The following is a 12,507-nucleotide window of genomic DNA, read 5'->3' as shown; positions in this document are numbered from 1 at the left end:
GGCTCTATTTTTTAACTAATTTTACATTTCAGTATGCTGTCTTTGAATAAAATTTGCCTTTTATTCTAGGTGTAGAAATTGTACGTCAGATATTTGATTTCTGATTTGGTAGACATACTTACAAAATTCTCTTATACAAAAGTAATGTGTTAACAAAATTAATTGTCCTCAGGGATGTGGGGAATAAAAGATCTTGATAATTGACAAATCCCCAAGCCAACAAATGTCTAAGAAACCTTAAGATTTGACTTGAGGGACCTTTAAGGGGATATATTAGGCCAAGTTATTTGAAAGGTGTTTTGCTATAAATCAAAACATGGACACTTCTGAAATACAATTCTTTAAAAAGGGCCTACATTACATTTAGTCATCATGTCTCTTTTAATCTCCAACTTTTTTGTTTCTGACGACCTTGACAATTTTAAGGAGTACTGACTGGTCAGGTATTTTGTAGAATGTCCCTCAATTGGAGTTTTCTGAGGTTTTTCTCATGGTTACAGTGGGGTTATAGGATTTGGGGAGGAAGAACACAAGGGTGTCATTTTCACTACATCTTATGAAAGATTCATGATATCAGCATGACTATCACTGACATCAATTTTGATCACCTGGCCAAGATGGTGTTTGCTAGGTGACTATATATAAATTTTCTTTTTTTCTTTTTCTGTATTGTACTTTTTTTTTTTAATTGTATTTTCTATGTTGTGCAAGTTACTAAGCACAGCCCACGTTCAAGAGGTGGGAAGTTAAATAGTAGCTACAAAATCATTTGGAATTTTTCTGTGTAGATGTGCCACTTCTCATTTATAATCTTTTATATCAATATGGGCTCAGATATTTTGTACTTTGGCTTATAATCCTATGCTACATTATTTTATTGCTCACACTGTTCCAGCTTTGGCCACTGGGAGCTTTTTATTGGCTTCTGTATCCCTTCAATGTCTCCCATCCCTTGGTTTTTATGCTACCACCTTACTTTCTGGCATTACAAGATGTCCCAGACCTAGCATCAGCCATTTCTTCAAAGAGCCCTGGTCCCTTTTAGTGGATAACGGTGTTAGAAACCAAGCTTTACGAGTGCCTGGTTGGCTCAGTCATTAAGCGTCCGCCTTCGGCTCAGGTCATGATCCCAGGGTCCTGGGATTGAGCCCCGCATGGGGCTCCCTGCTCAGTGGGGAGCCTGCTTCTCCCTCTCCATCTGCCTGCCACTCTCCCTGCTGTGCTGTCAAATAAATAAAATCTTAAAAAACAAAAACAAACCCAAGCTTTAGTTTCTAATGAGAGATTCGATACTGGGTTGTGCCCACTGCTACCGAGTTTTGGCTTCTAGATCCTCTCAGCAGAGCTGTGTACGAACCCATATGGATCGTCCCCCTTCCCTCAAGCCCTGGCAGCGGCCATTCTACCGTGTCTGAACTCGACTGCTCTAGGGACCTCACACAAGTGGAGTCCTATCTGTCCTTCTATGACTGGCTTGTTTCACTTCTAATGTCCTCAAGGTTCATCCGCCTAGTAGTATGTGTCAGAATTTCCTTTCTAAGGCGGAATAATATTCCATTGTGTGTATCTACCACATTATTTCTTCTTTCACTGGTGGACGCTTGGGTTGCTTCCCCTTTTGGCGATTGTAGATGCTGCCATGAACATAGGTGTATAAATATGTTTGAGTCCCTGCTTTCACTTTTGAGTGTAGTATACCCGGAAGGGGAATTGCTGTTACTACCTGGGGATTGCGGTTTCTTCAGGACCCGTCCTACTGTTCTGCAGCGGCTGCACTACCACCACCCACACACAGGAGTTCCAGTTTCTCCACGGTTTGGATGAAAGTCCGACCCATGCTATTTTTGTTGTTGTTGTTGCCTGCGCTTTTGGTGTCTTATCCAATAAACTAGTGCCAAATCGAATGTTACACCCTTTTCCTGTTTTTTTTTTTTTTCCCCGAGTTCTAGATCTAGCTCATTTGTTTAGGTCTTTGAACAATTTTGAGTTAATCTCTGTATATGTTGTAGTAGAGGTCCCACTTCTTTTCCCTAGCACGTGGGCATCCAATTTTCTCAACGGATTTGTTGAAAAGACTGTCCATCAAGCCCCTTCTGGTCTTGGCAGCCTTCTAAACATCATTAGACCATATATGTGAAGGTTTATTTCTAAGCTCTCCTATTCCATTGGTCTATGTTTTTATGCCAGTACCGTACTATTTCTTTTTTTACCATACTGTTTTGATCACTGTAGCTTTGTACTAAGTTTTGACGTCAGAAGTGAGACCTCCAACTTTGTTCTTTTTCAAGATTGTTTTGGCTATTTGGGTGTCCCCTGAGATTCCATATAAATTTAGGATGGATGGTTCTATTTCTGCAAAAAATACTGGGATTTTTGATAGGATTACATGGAATCTGTAGATGATTTTGGGTAATACTGGCATCTTAACAATATTAAGTCTTCCAATTCATAAACATGGGGTGTCCTCCCATTTGTTGTGATCTTTAATTTCTTTAGGCAATGTTCTGTAGTCTTTAGTGTACAAATCTTCTGCCTCTTTGGTTGTTTATTCCTAAGAATGGTATTCTTGTTGATGCTACCCTGTGAATAGTGGAAAAGCACAATTTTTAAGGAAGACAGACCTAACATGAAGTCAAGGCATTCATGACTTGGTTCCCTTGCTTTTGTGGACAGCTTCACTAATAGAGATCTTTGGAGTTTTGTTGGGGAAAAAAAAAAGGCTAAGTAGCTTTATGTGTAAGTCACAATAAAATCTCAAGTGGCTAATTACATATTCTTCCTCACATTCCAGGTAGAGCTGCCTCTTTTCAATTTGATTCAAAACTAATTATAAAACAGCTTTTGCTAATTTAGGGTAATTCTCCACATTACCTGTAGCACCTAGAACAGTGCTGAAAACCTGTAGGTGGCCAAAAATAAGATGAAGAATCACACACACACACAATATTACTTAAAGGGAAAAAAACACTCAAAAACCTAGGCTAGAATTATTAGATTTTATTTTTCCCTAGTACTCTTAAAGCTCAGCTTCACCATGTAACAGGCCAGACTTCCGGAATAACAACTCTTTCCCAGGCTATAACCCTTTTGAGGAGAATTTATCAAGTATCATGGTTCCAGGATGTTTCCACCCCAGAATTCTAAACCAGTTACAGAATCATATCTTCTTAGGTCTTAATTGGAATCAACAATCTAGACACATTTAACATAATCAAAATAGCACATACCACTGTTTTTCTTCCCTTGTGGAATGCACTTCCCCCTCTTTTCCCCAAAGGGTTTGTTATGAAGAGATGTTTAATTATCATACTTTCCGACAAACCTACCAGTTCTAATCCTTGGCTCAGAAGAAGGTAGCCCTTATTCAAAAAAATTTAATAAATATTCTGAGCTAATTGATCTCCGTCTTGGACAAATTAAAATTGTTTTACTTTACACCTGACTAAGCTTTGCTTTCAATACCTATCTGCAAAGTCAAACCCTATCTTTAAAACAATTTTCATTATGACTTGGGAGAGCAGGGAAGGCCTAGGAAGGGAGTTGGCTTTTATTTTGCAGGAGGACATTCTGAAAAGGGCAGATATTTACTTTTGAAGTCATTAAGTGGAGAAATGGCAAATGTTCCTCTTATTCTGATACTGAAAACTTGTAAGGCCAGGACCTTTCTGGTCCTGAAACTATAATAAATTACATTGTTTTAAGTACATTCAAAATTTATATTACTCTTTAATTTCTTTTCCCTGAGTTTGGGTTCACAGTTTGGTAGAGATACTTTAAAGAGGTAGTTAGTGGGGGTGAAGAGGAAACGGTTTATGTCTAGCAGCACCTGGGGATAATATTAAACATCATTTTGATCTCAGTTAACATTTATCTTTCCCCTTTGAATCTGCAAACGTAACAGAGGGAGATGATCATTTTCCTTTTTTTTTTCTTATCTGTATGGACCCTCTCTCCTATTATATCCACGCCAGTATTATCACTATTCATAAAAATGAATAGCCCCTCCAAAGACATGTTATAAAATAAAGCCTTCAAGGTGGGGTTGTTTAGATTTAGAAGAGAGAGGCTCAAGTGAGTAACTTTTATTCATACAGTCATTAGGGAAAGTGAGCAAACCTTCCAGCGCCCCCAGCCACTGCCTTTTCTCCCTGGACCTGGCTTATTTAAATCAGTCCTATCAACAAGGGAGTTGATTCTAAGTTCTGGGCTCTAGGAGATCCTGACATCTAACACGGGTGGAGACACTGGTCCAGGTCTTGGCTTCCAGTCTTACGATGGGCTGGTGGAATACTGTTTCATCAGACGCTCGTGGCAGGGATTGCAAACTCGCTCAGGCTTGATACTTGAAGGAAGAGGCAGTTCGTTTGTCGAGCAGGCATTACAGAAAGTTCCTCTGCAGTTCTTACACACATTCTACAAGGAAAAGAGGGAGGTTAGGCAGGGAATAGAAGGGCAGAGCATACGGATGCATGGGATATAAAAGGCCAAATACAGTAAATGCTCAATGCCTCATCAGGTATTGACTGAATGTTTGCTAGGCGCCAGAATCTGACCAAACACCATCTCTGTCTACAAAGAAGCTTACCGTCTAATTCTTAGGTCTAAATGAAGAGAAGCAGTGCCACAGAATTCCAAAGAACAGATAATATACAAATAATTTATCTTTAGAGTACTTCCATTCATTACATTCACTTTTAGGTGGGCTAATTCTAAAATCAGTTTGTAAGTACCTAAGAATAGTCCAAATAAGGCAGGCAGTGAGTGACCTAGCAATGGACTGGGTAGCCAGCCTAGGATTACAAATTTTGCTGAGCATGAACCGGAAGGATAATTCCCAATACACTGATGTACGTACCGCTCTCCTAGAATGCTCCACAAGCACATCCTTTGGGATATCGGTGCAGCAGGAGCACAGCTCCCTGCATCCTCTTTATAGGGAAATTAGTCTCTTTATGAAGCATTCTGAGTCTTTAGCGGTCATGCAATGGGGCGGCACGTGGGTTATTATGCAGTGTCACTGGTAAGGCTGTGATAGGGTGGTGCACACATAGCTCCAAGGGTCCCTATACAAAGGCTGTGAAGAGTCACTTCCCCCGTTAATAATGCCACTTCCTCCCAAACAATTCACCTTCCTGACGGTGCAGTAGAGGTAGGGGGTCACTTTTATTTGAAAGCCTGAGAGGAATTTTCCTCTGACATACTGCAGTTACTCTGCATGGCTTAGAAAAGCCAGAATTAGATTAGCAGTTTCTTTATTTGGGGACCTATTTCTAGAATTCCAATTCTAATTCTATAAAGGCAGTTCATCTTTCTCGGATTCTGCTAATTTAAGACTAGATCACATTATAATTTTGCTTGTTAAAATTCAGCAAGATCACAAATGGCGGCATGCAGGTTGCAATCCAGAATTTGGGCACATTTCCTTATCTCTTCCAAGCACCTGTTTCTTACAGTCATTTGTCCATTTCTTGAGCATCTACAATGAAATGGGCACCATATTACATTCTGGGGGATACTACTGTGAATGGGTCAAAGACCTGGCTATCAGAACACTCACTGTATCTGAACACTTCCTTCACTCTGCCTACTCTAACAAACTGGGGAAGTGCTCTGCCAGAGACCCCTGATGATCCGAGGGGAAAACAAGTGGTTTTGGTGGAGAGGGCTCATTTCCCTCGCAGAGGCTGATTCTCCAAATAATTCAAAGAATCCCCCCCCCCCACTATTTGATTTGTTCTAAGCAGGATGAAGTATTAGAGGAGTATAGATTTTGGGGCCAAAGTCAGGTTGCAGCCTGTGGGCTTTGCCACTTATGACTTGAGTCAACTTTGAGAAGTGTACTTAAAATCTCTGAGCTCAAGGTTCTTCATCTATAAAATGATGGCACAAAGGAGATAAGCTTTACAACAGGGACTTGGTCTATGCTTGTTCACTTCTCTTTCTCCAGCCCATTCCACACAATAGGCACTCAATAAACATTTAGTTATAAATTTAATCTTTAAAAGTTGTATTTATTTTAATGGGGATTTACTGACATGACTTACTATGACTGAAAAAAAAATACCTATTTTTTAAACAGGTATTTTATAAATGCTTGTTTCTTTTTGCTCTTCTCCCCACTCTGTACTCTACACAGCAAAGTCCCTATTATTGAAAGGGACATCCCTATGAAGAATCTGTTTGGGTCTCACCACTGTTATCTTGGTTCGGCTGCCATCTTCCTGGCACAGCTGACACGTCTGTGGCTTTTCAGAGAGCAGCGGCTGATCCTAAACCACATATTAAGCCAGTTAGTTTCTCTTAGCCCCAGAAATATTAATACTTTCAGAATATTCATTTTCTTAGTTACAAAATTAACAGAACCGCACTACAGACTATCTGGAAACCAAAGAAACAAATGACATATGGTTCTAACACCTTAATACAGCTCTGGTAATCCCATCAATATCCTTGGAGCTCTTTTTATTTTTATAAAAAAGTAACGTGACTTTATTTATAAAAAGAAAAGTCTAGGATACGAGTGTGAAGTAGAAAGTTAAAAAAAGTCCCGTCCCTCTTGTCCTACTATATCATCAAGGATGGAAAGCAGTAGGCTTTTTTTTATATCTCACTGGATAAATGACAGGGTGGCTCAGTCACAGACACATTTATCATCTTTCTCGTGCAGTTGTCATATCCTATTATACTTGCAAAGTATCTTGCAACCATTTATATTTGTCTATTTCCAAGTGATCAAGATGCATTTTTTCTGTTTTATGGAAGGGAAAACTAAGGGAAAAAGAGGTACAGTGAGTTCTCTTAGGTCCCACAGTATGGCAAAGAGAATTTCAAGTAAGAAGTGAGACCTGCTGTTTACTTAGTAAATTGCTCAGAGCTCCGCTACTTCCGGTGACAGTCTCAGGCAAATGCAAGTTTGTTAAGGATGCTGTTAGAAGGATAGGCCCCAGGGGCCTGTGTGCATTCACTGACTTTCCAGGCTGCCTGTGTACAGCTAGGGATAGTACAGCCAACCACGTAATTCATACAAGATGTCTGAGAACGGGAGAATCCATTACCTGCTCATCCACAGGGTGAGACTGCAGCCTACAATGGAAAATTAAAAACAGGAACAAACAGCAACTTATTATATTTCTATGTGAATCATTTCAAAAGCACAGAAAAAGCAACATGGTTCTTTTATGTTGTTGGCACAAGTTGTCAATCTTGACCTCCAAGGAGAGGAAATTTTGGTTGTTAAATCTATTAGCAGAATCTGATCCTTGACCTACATTATGGTTCCTGTTTAAAAACAGATTTGGAGTTATATTGTATGCTTTGTTTTTACTACCAAGAAAATAGTTTAGCATTTGTATCCCAGCCTGTAGAACTCCAATGGCCAGTGCTATCCATTTTAATATCTTTTATTATATTAGTCTACCCATTATATGTCATGTATTTGTCCCCTCTTCCAAATGTCCTTAAAATGTGAACTTCTTCAGCAAATTAATCAGGGTAAGGGGAATGAATGAGACTGTCACGGGAGTACCCATTCAGGCTGAACTATTTCTTCCCGAGACCTAGCTGAGCTCACCCTGATTTTCCCAATTTGGAACAGAATTTAAGAGAAGCAGTTCTGGGGATAATACACCACAGATCCACAGTAGCTCTGAGTCTCCACGGAGTGGCAGTGTGACCACCAGTGTGACCAGGTTTCCAAGCTGTTCCTTGGACCATAATCCCAAGAAACCGGCTATGTTTTAGGATTGTTGTTCCGGCCAGGACAGGCTTTGGAAGCAGCTATTACGGCGAGCAAAGGAATCAACAAAGAAAACAATGTAAGCAGAGGCCACTTATAGGTGAGACACCTCGCCTCTCTGTGCTCCTCAGTTTTCTCATCTGGAGAATTACATTTTTAAGGAGATAATGAATGTGAAACACACTATTTAAGCTGCAGAGCACAATATAGATAGAAGGTAGTGTTGTCTTATATTCCCATGGCCGAAATCAGAGGCTGGCATGTAAGGTACTCCTGATTGTCTGTAAATGGCTTGGTTTTAGTCTGGAATGGGGCTGATTCTGAAAGGCTCTTTTATGCCCTCGTTAATTTTACAGCCTTTCTAGTTCCTTTCTGTGGCCCATGCTGATCTGTAGGGTAGTTTAAGGTTAGTCCTGGATCAGGCCGTGCTCTCTTAGGGAGTAAACTTAAAGGCTTTGGAATCATTCTGGCCTTGGAGGTCAAGTACCTGCATAACGAGTTTTTTGTTGGGACTGTGTGATTTTTCTTCTCCAGCAGCGACTTTGCTCAGGTAACACTCTACCTCATTCTTGAGGCATCAAAGCCTGGACAGGGACAGTTGCCAAAAATGTATGCTGTATAGTGCTCTCCAAGCCCCTCTATGCTATCTTCCTTGTTACTAACCTTTGCTGCTGCTGTTGTAACAGACTGATTCTGGGAGCAGTTTTAGGTTCATAGCAAAACGGAACAGAAAGTACTGACGTTTCCCATACACTTTGCCTGCCCTCCCCCCTTCCCCCAGTATCAACATTTCACAACCGGCGGTGGTGGTGGGGGGGGGGGCGCAAACGATGTGACAATCGATGAACCTGCATTACACATCATAACTACTCAAAGTCTGCAGTTTGCATTAGGGTTCACTCTTGGTGTTGTACATTCTAGGGGTTTGGACAAATGGAGGACATGTATCTATCATTACAGTACCATGTAAGTATTTTCACCGTCCTAAAAAATGCTCTGTGCTCACCCATGAATACCCCCGAGCCCCTGGCAAGCACTGTTTCCATGGTTTTGGCTCTTCCAGAATGTTATACAGTTGGACCTCCTTCGCTTTCTAATGCCGTGGCACCATGTAATATTTTGTTATATTTCTACCTGCTAAAATAATTGTTAAAAGTCAATTTCCTTGAAACAATCCTATGGTTTTCATAGTGAGCAGATCAGATGAAGAGTTAAGAAAAAGGCACCAAGTTAAGCTGTTTGAGACCCTTAAGAGAAAGGACACAAAGAAAATAAGAGGATTTATGTGAAACATAGCTGCCTTTCACGTAGCATGTAGGTGGAAACAAGTCATACTCGAGTACATTTAAGAACCTAAGAATTGCTATGATTTGTACTCCGTTCCTCTGTGATACCAATCCAGTAAAGATGAGAAATAATCTTTGAAGTGATAATTTGAGTTTGGGGATTAACCAGGGAAGAGTCAGAGGGCAGCTTGATCACCCTTCTTTCTTCTGAAATGGACTGAGTGGGTTTGGTTTAATATGTGTTCTCTGGTTGATTTAGTCACTGCCCCTTCAAAATGTCTTTCCGGAGTCCTAACATTACACGGCAGGGTCTGCTCTGTGCCACTGCCAGTTATACCGAAAGCGCCCTCTTTCCCACCACCCCAAACAGCGCTATGTCTTCCTTAGTACTTTATTAACAAACACCTGTGGCTTTCGTCCAGGGGCTTTTTTGGTTTAACATTTTCCTCTTGAATTTTGTGCTTCCCATCCTGCCAAGAGAAAACAGCCCAATTTATTAGTTATTCAGAAGGCTCAACAGTGATGATGTTGCAGACATTTTCTTCTGTACTGTCTTAGCTTAGGTATAAAACTAAGCAGCTTTTTTGTTAGGGAAGGAATTTAACTTTCAAGATATTTTCCCTCATTCTTTGCTCTAAGTAGTTTCTTAACAAATTGTTCTGATAGAGTTTGCAACAAATGATTTTCAGAGTAGATATTTTCCTTCTTAACTCTTGCAATTCAAATAAAATTCAGAATATATCCTATTTATTTACAGAGTGAGCTCAAAGTATCAGTTACGTCTTAGGGTATCTTAGTTACTTCCGTGTATCTACATCTGTCTCCACCCCCCACTCCCAGCTGAGCTCTGGAAAACTGGGGAAACCAAGCACCACCGTATCGAGCAGACTGTAATCCTCTGGCACTCAGTCAAGTAGCTGCCACGATGTCACGACAACTTACGCAGCCTATACAACCTGAGGAGTTTTCTACTCTGAAGGACCGATGTCAAGTTCCAAACTGCATTTCTACCGAAGCTTGTAAGCCCGGCCTGGACAGTTTTTAGTGACAAATTCTTTCTGTGGCACACACACACTGCTGTCTGTCCTGAGCTGCTGTCCGTCAGCCTCCAAAAATAGAATGCACGTTCTTAGACCCCTCGTGTCAGGGAAAGGAGGTTAACGCAGTATTTACACTCCTGGAGCCTCTACTGCAGGGCAGTTCAAGACTGAGGAACGTAGGGCCTCACTGGAAAAGCAGGATAAGATCGGACAAGAATGTAAGTAAATCTCTGTAAGCCCTGCTAAGTAGATTTCACGGTTGCTAAACTAAACTAATAAAGATGGCATGCTACAAAAACAGTGGTATTTTGCACACTTTAAATGAGTAGTAATGAGTACTATATAATACATTTCTATTTACCATTATTTACTATTCTCCAGCAAATTGGCATCTCTCTAGATATGTTAAATAAGAAGCTTATACATTTGTCCTGCTTTGTTATATATAATATAAACAAAGAAGCTATTTTTTTCCTGTGTTTGTCTTTGAGTAAGTATTCCATACTTTTCTGATTTTACTGTTTGAAGAGGTTGGCTCCTGTTTCCTGGGTCCCAGAGGTGGTCTTATTCAACTTTAGCTTCCTCACCATTATAGGAGCTGGGGGTCTCTCTCCTAAGACTGTTGTGTAGAAACTTCTACTGCTGTTCTTTAAACATTCTGTATTACTTTCTTTTCCCCAAGCAACTCTAGTTCCCTCTTATTCTAATTTTCCCAAGAGAAAAGTACCTTGAGTATACTAAAACTAAAATCCTCATGATTCTGAAAAAGGCACACAGAAGCAAATCCACATTTAAGACAATTCTGTTAAAGGGAAATTCAGAGTTGGGAAGGATTACTATAACATATTATTAAAGATACTAGCCAGCAGAAGTCCAAGGAACACAAGTGTTTGTTAAGACACCCAAATAATTTTACTTAAAGTGAAAGGGATAAGAGGGTCACTGGAAATCATGGTTATGAGGCCTCTTTTCCATGTGAAATCAAGTTAGAGAGAGTATCTAGAGGTAGACTGAGAATCAAGGCCTTGTGTTCACTCTGGGTTCTGTCTGCAATCTACATACTCGAGGCCACAGCATTAAGCTTGTGTTCCCAGAGAGAAAATTGTCCGGCCCATCAAGGTAGCCTCTAAAAATTAAGTAAATGACCAAGGGAATAATCCAATATTACCGTTTTGGGTTCTGGCTTCTGAGAAACCTTTCCTGGGATGCTCCTGTTGTTCTGTAACCTTCTTTCTCTTTCCAGTTTTAGTTCTAACTCAAGCTGGTGCCTGGGATGGGCGGGAGAGGAAAAGGATCAAAATTTGGATTTCTGCACTCATATTCTCTAAAGAATGCCAAACCCTTTTCTTAAAGCTCAGCAATTAAATTTTAATACTTGATTAATAAAAAGTTACCAGATATATATGGACAATCAGGTTTTAAGGTGTTAAAACACAATACAGTAAAACCAGTAACACTAAAATACAGATAATGTTTAATCTTTCTTGGATAATTAAGAATGTACTTTAAGGGTGGCTCAGTCAGTTTTAAGTGTCTGCCTTAGGCTCAGGTCATGATCTCAGGGTCCTGGGATCCAGCCCCACATGGGGCTCCCAGCTCAGCAGGGAGTCTGCTTCTCCCTCTGCCCCTCCCCCTGCTCATGCTCTCTCTCTAATAAATAAATAAAATCTTAAAAAAAAAGGATGTGCTTTAAGATCTCCCAGTGCCTAAGGGTCACCACTCTGAGTATCAGTATTTAATATTAACTCTTAATAAACAGTTGTAGTCAACTGAATGACATTTAGTAGGATTTACTATAATTAAAAGACAGTATTTACAAAATTTCAGCAAGAAACAGTAAGAAATCACCAACACTGTCGTCCCATTTCATCTTAATTAGCTGGTCTCTCTTTAATGTTCAATGCCCAGTTCCACTGCCAGCCACTAGTGTCCTTAGTAGCCATGTGCTTTTATATCCAACAACAAAGTTCTCTTTGTTTGAAGTCAGCGGCTTCAGCAAAGAATTGAGTCTCATTTGACAGACAATATGGAAGAGTGGTTAAGGACTCGGAGTCAGAGAGAGACAGACTTTTAGAGTGCTGCCACTTACTAGCTGAACTGTGTCAATCTGGACAAACTGAACCCATCTAAGCTTTAATTAATTTCATCTGACAATGGGGGTAAGACAATTACCTACTAACAGGGTTGATGGGAAGATGTTAGGACCAAATGCCTGTGTAGTACTTTGTAAAGTTTGCAGCACACAGTAAAAATTTAGGGAATACTATTATTATCAGTGTTATGTTGGCTATTAACTCTCATTCCTTTCTATTTATCTGGGACCTTGCGTTCTAATTTTCTCCTTTCATGGCAAAGCATGTTGACAAACTTTGGAAATGCTGATATATGCAAAGCTTCCTGAATGCTAATTCCAGAGAAAGGATGTTGCAAGGACAGAACGGAGGGC

At 40.2% G+C, this 12,507-nt stretch overlaps 1 protein-coding gene across 3 annotated transcripts in view; it reads right to left on the bottom strand.

Annotated features, from left to right (window-relative positions):
* Nucleotides 1–2,982: 2,982 nt before the first annotated feature.
* The window catches only part of RUFY3 (RUN and FYVE domain containing 3), a 78,262-nt gene continuing 68,737 nt past the window's right edge, over nucleotides 2,983–12,507 (bottom strand). For all 3 annotated transcript variants that reach the window (XM_032400502.1, XM_032400503.1, XM_032400504.1), the window contains 5 exons: nucleotides 11,230–11,329; nucleotides 9,427–9,491; nucleotides 7,056–7,083; nucleotides 6,192–6,269; nucleotides 2,983–4,413 (listed from right to left, as the gene is read on the bottom strand). In XM_032400502.1, coding sequence (XP_032256393.1) covers nucleotides 4,270–4,413; nucleotides 6,192–6,269; nucleotides 7,056–7,083; nucleotides 9,427–9,491; nucleotides 11,230–11,329 — 415 coding nt within the window. In that variant the 3' untranslated portion in view covers nucleotides 2,983–4,269. The remainder of the gene's footprint in view (nucleotides 4,414–6,191; nucleotides 6,270–7,055; nucleotides 7,084–9,426; nucleotides 9,492–11,229; nucleotides 11,330–12,507) is intronic.

Source organism: Phoca vitulina, unplaced genomic scaffold, assembly GCF_004348235.1.
Source record: "Phoca vitulina isolate PV1807 unplaced genomic scaffold, GSC_HSeal_1.0 scaffold3, whole genome shotgun sequence".
Lineage (NCBI taxonomy): Eukaryota > Metazoa > Chordata > Mammalia > Carnivora > Phocidae > Phoca > Phoca vitulina.
The sequence above is the reverse complement of the archived record's forward strand: the minus strand, read 5'-3'. Positions and strand labels throughout refer to the sequence as shown.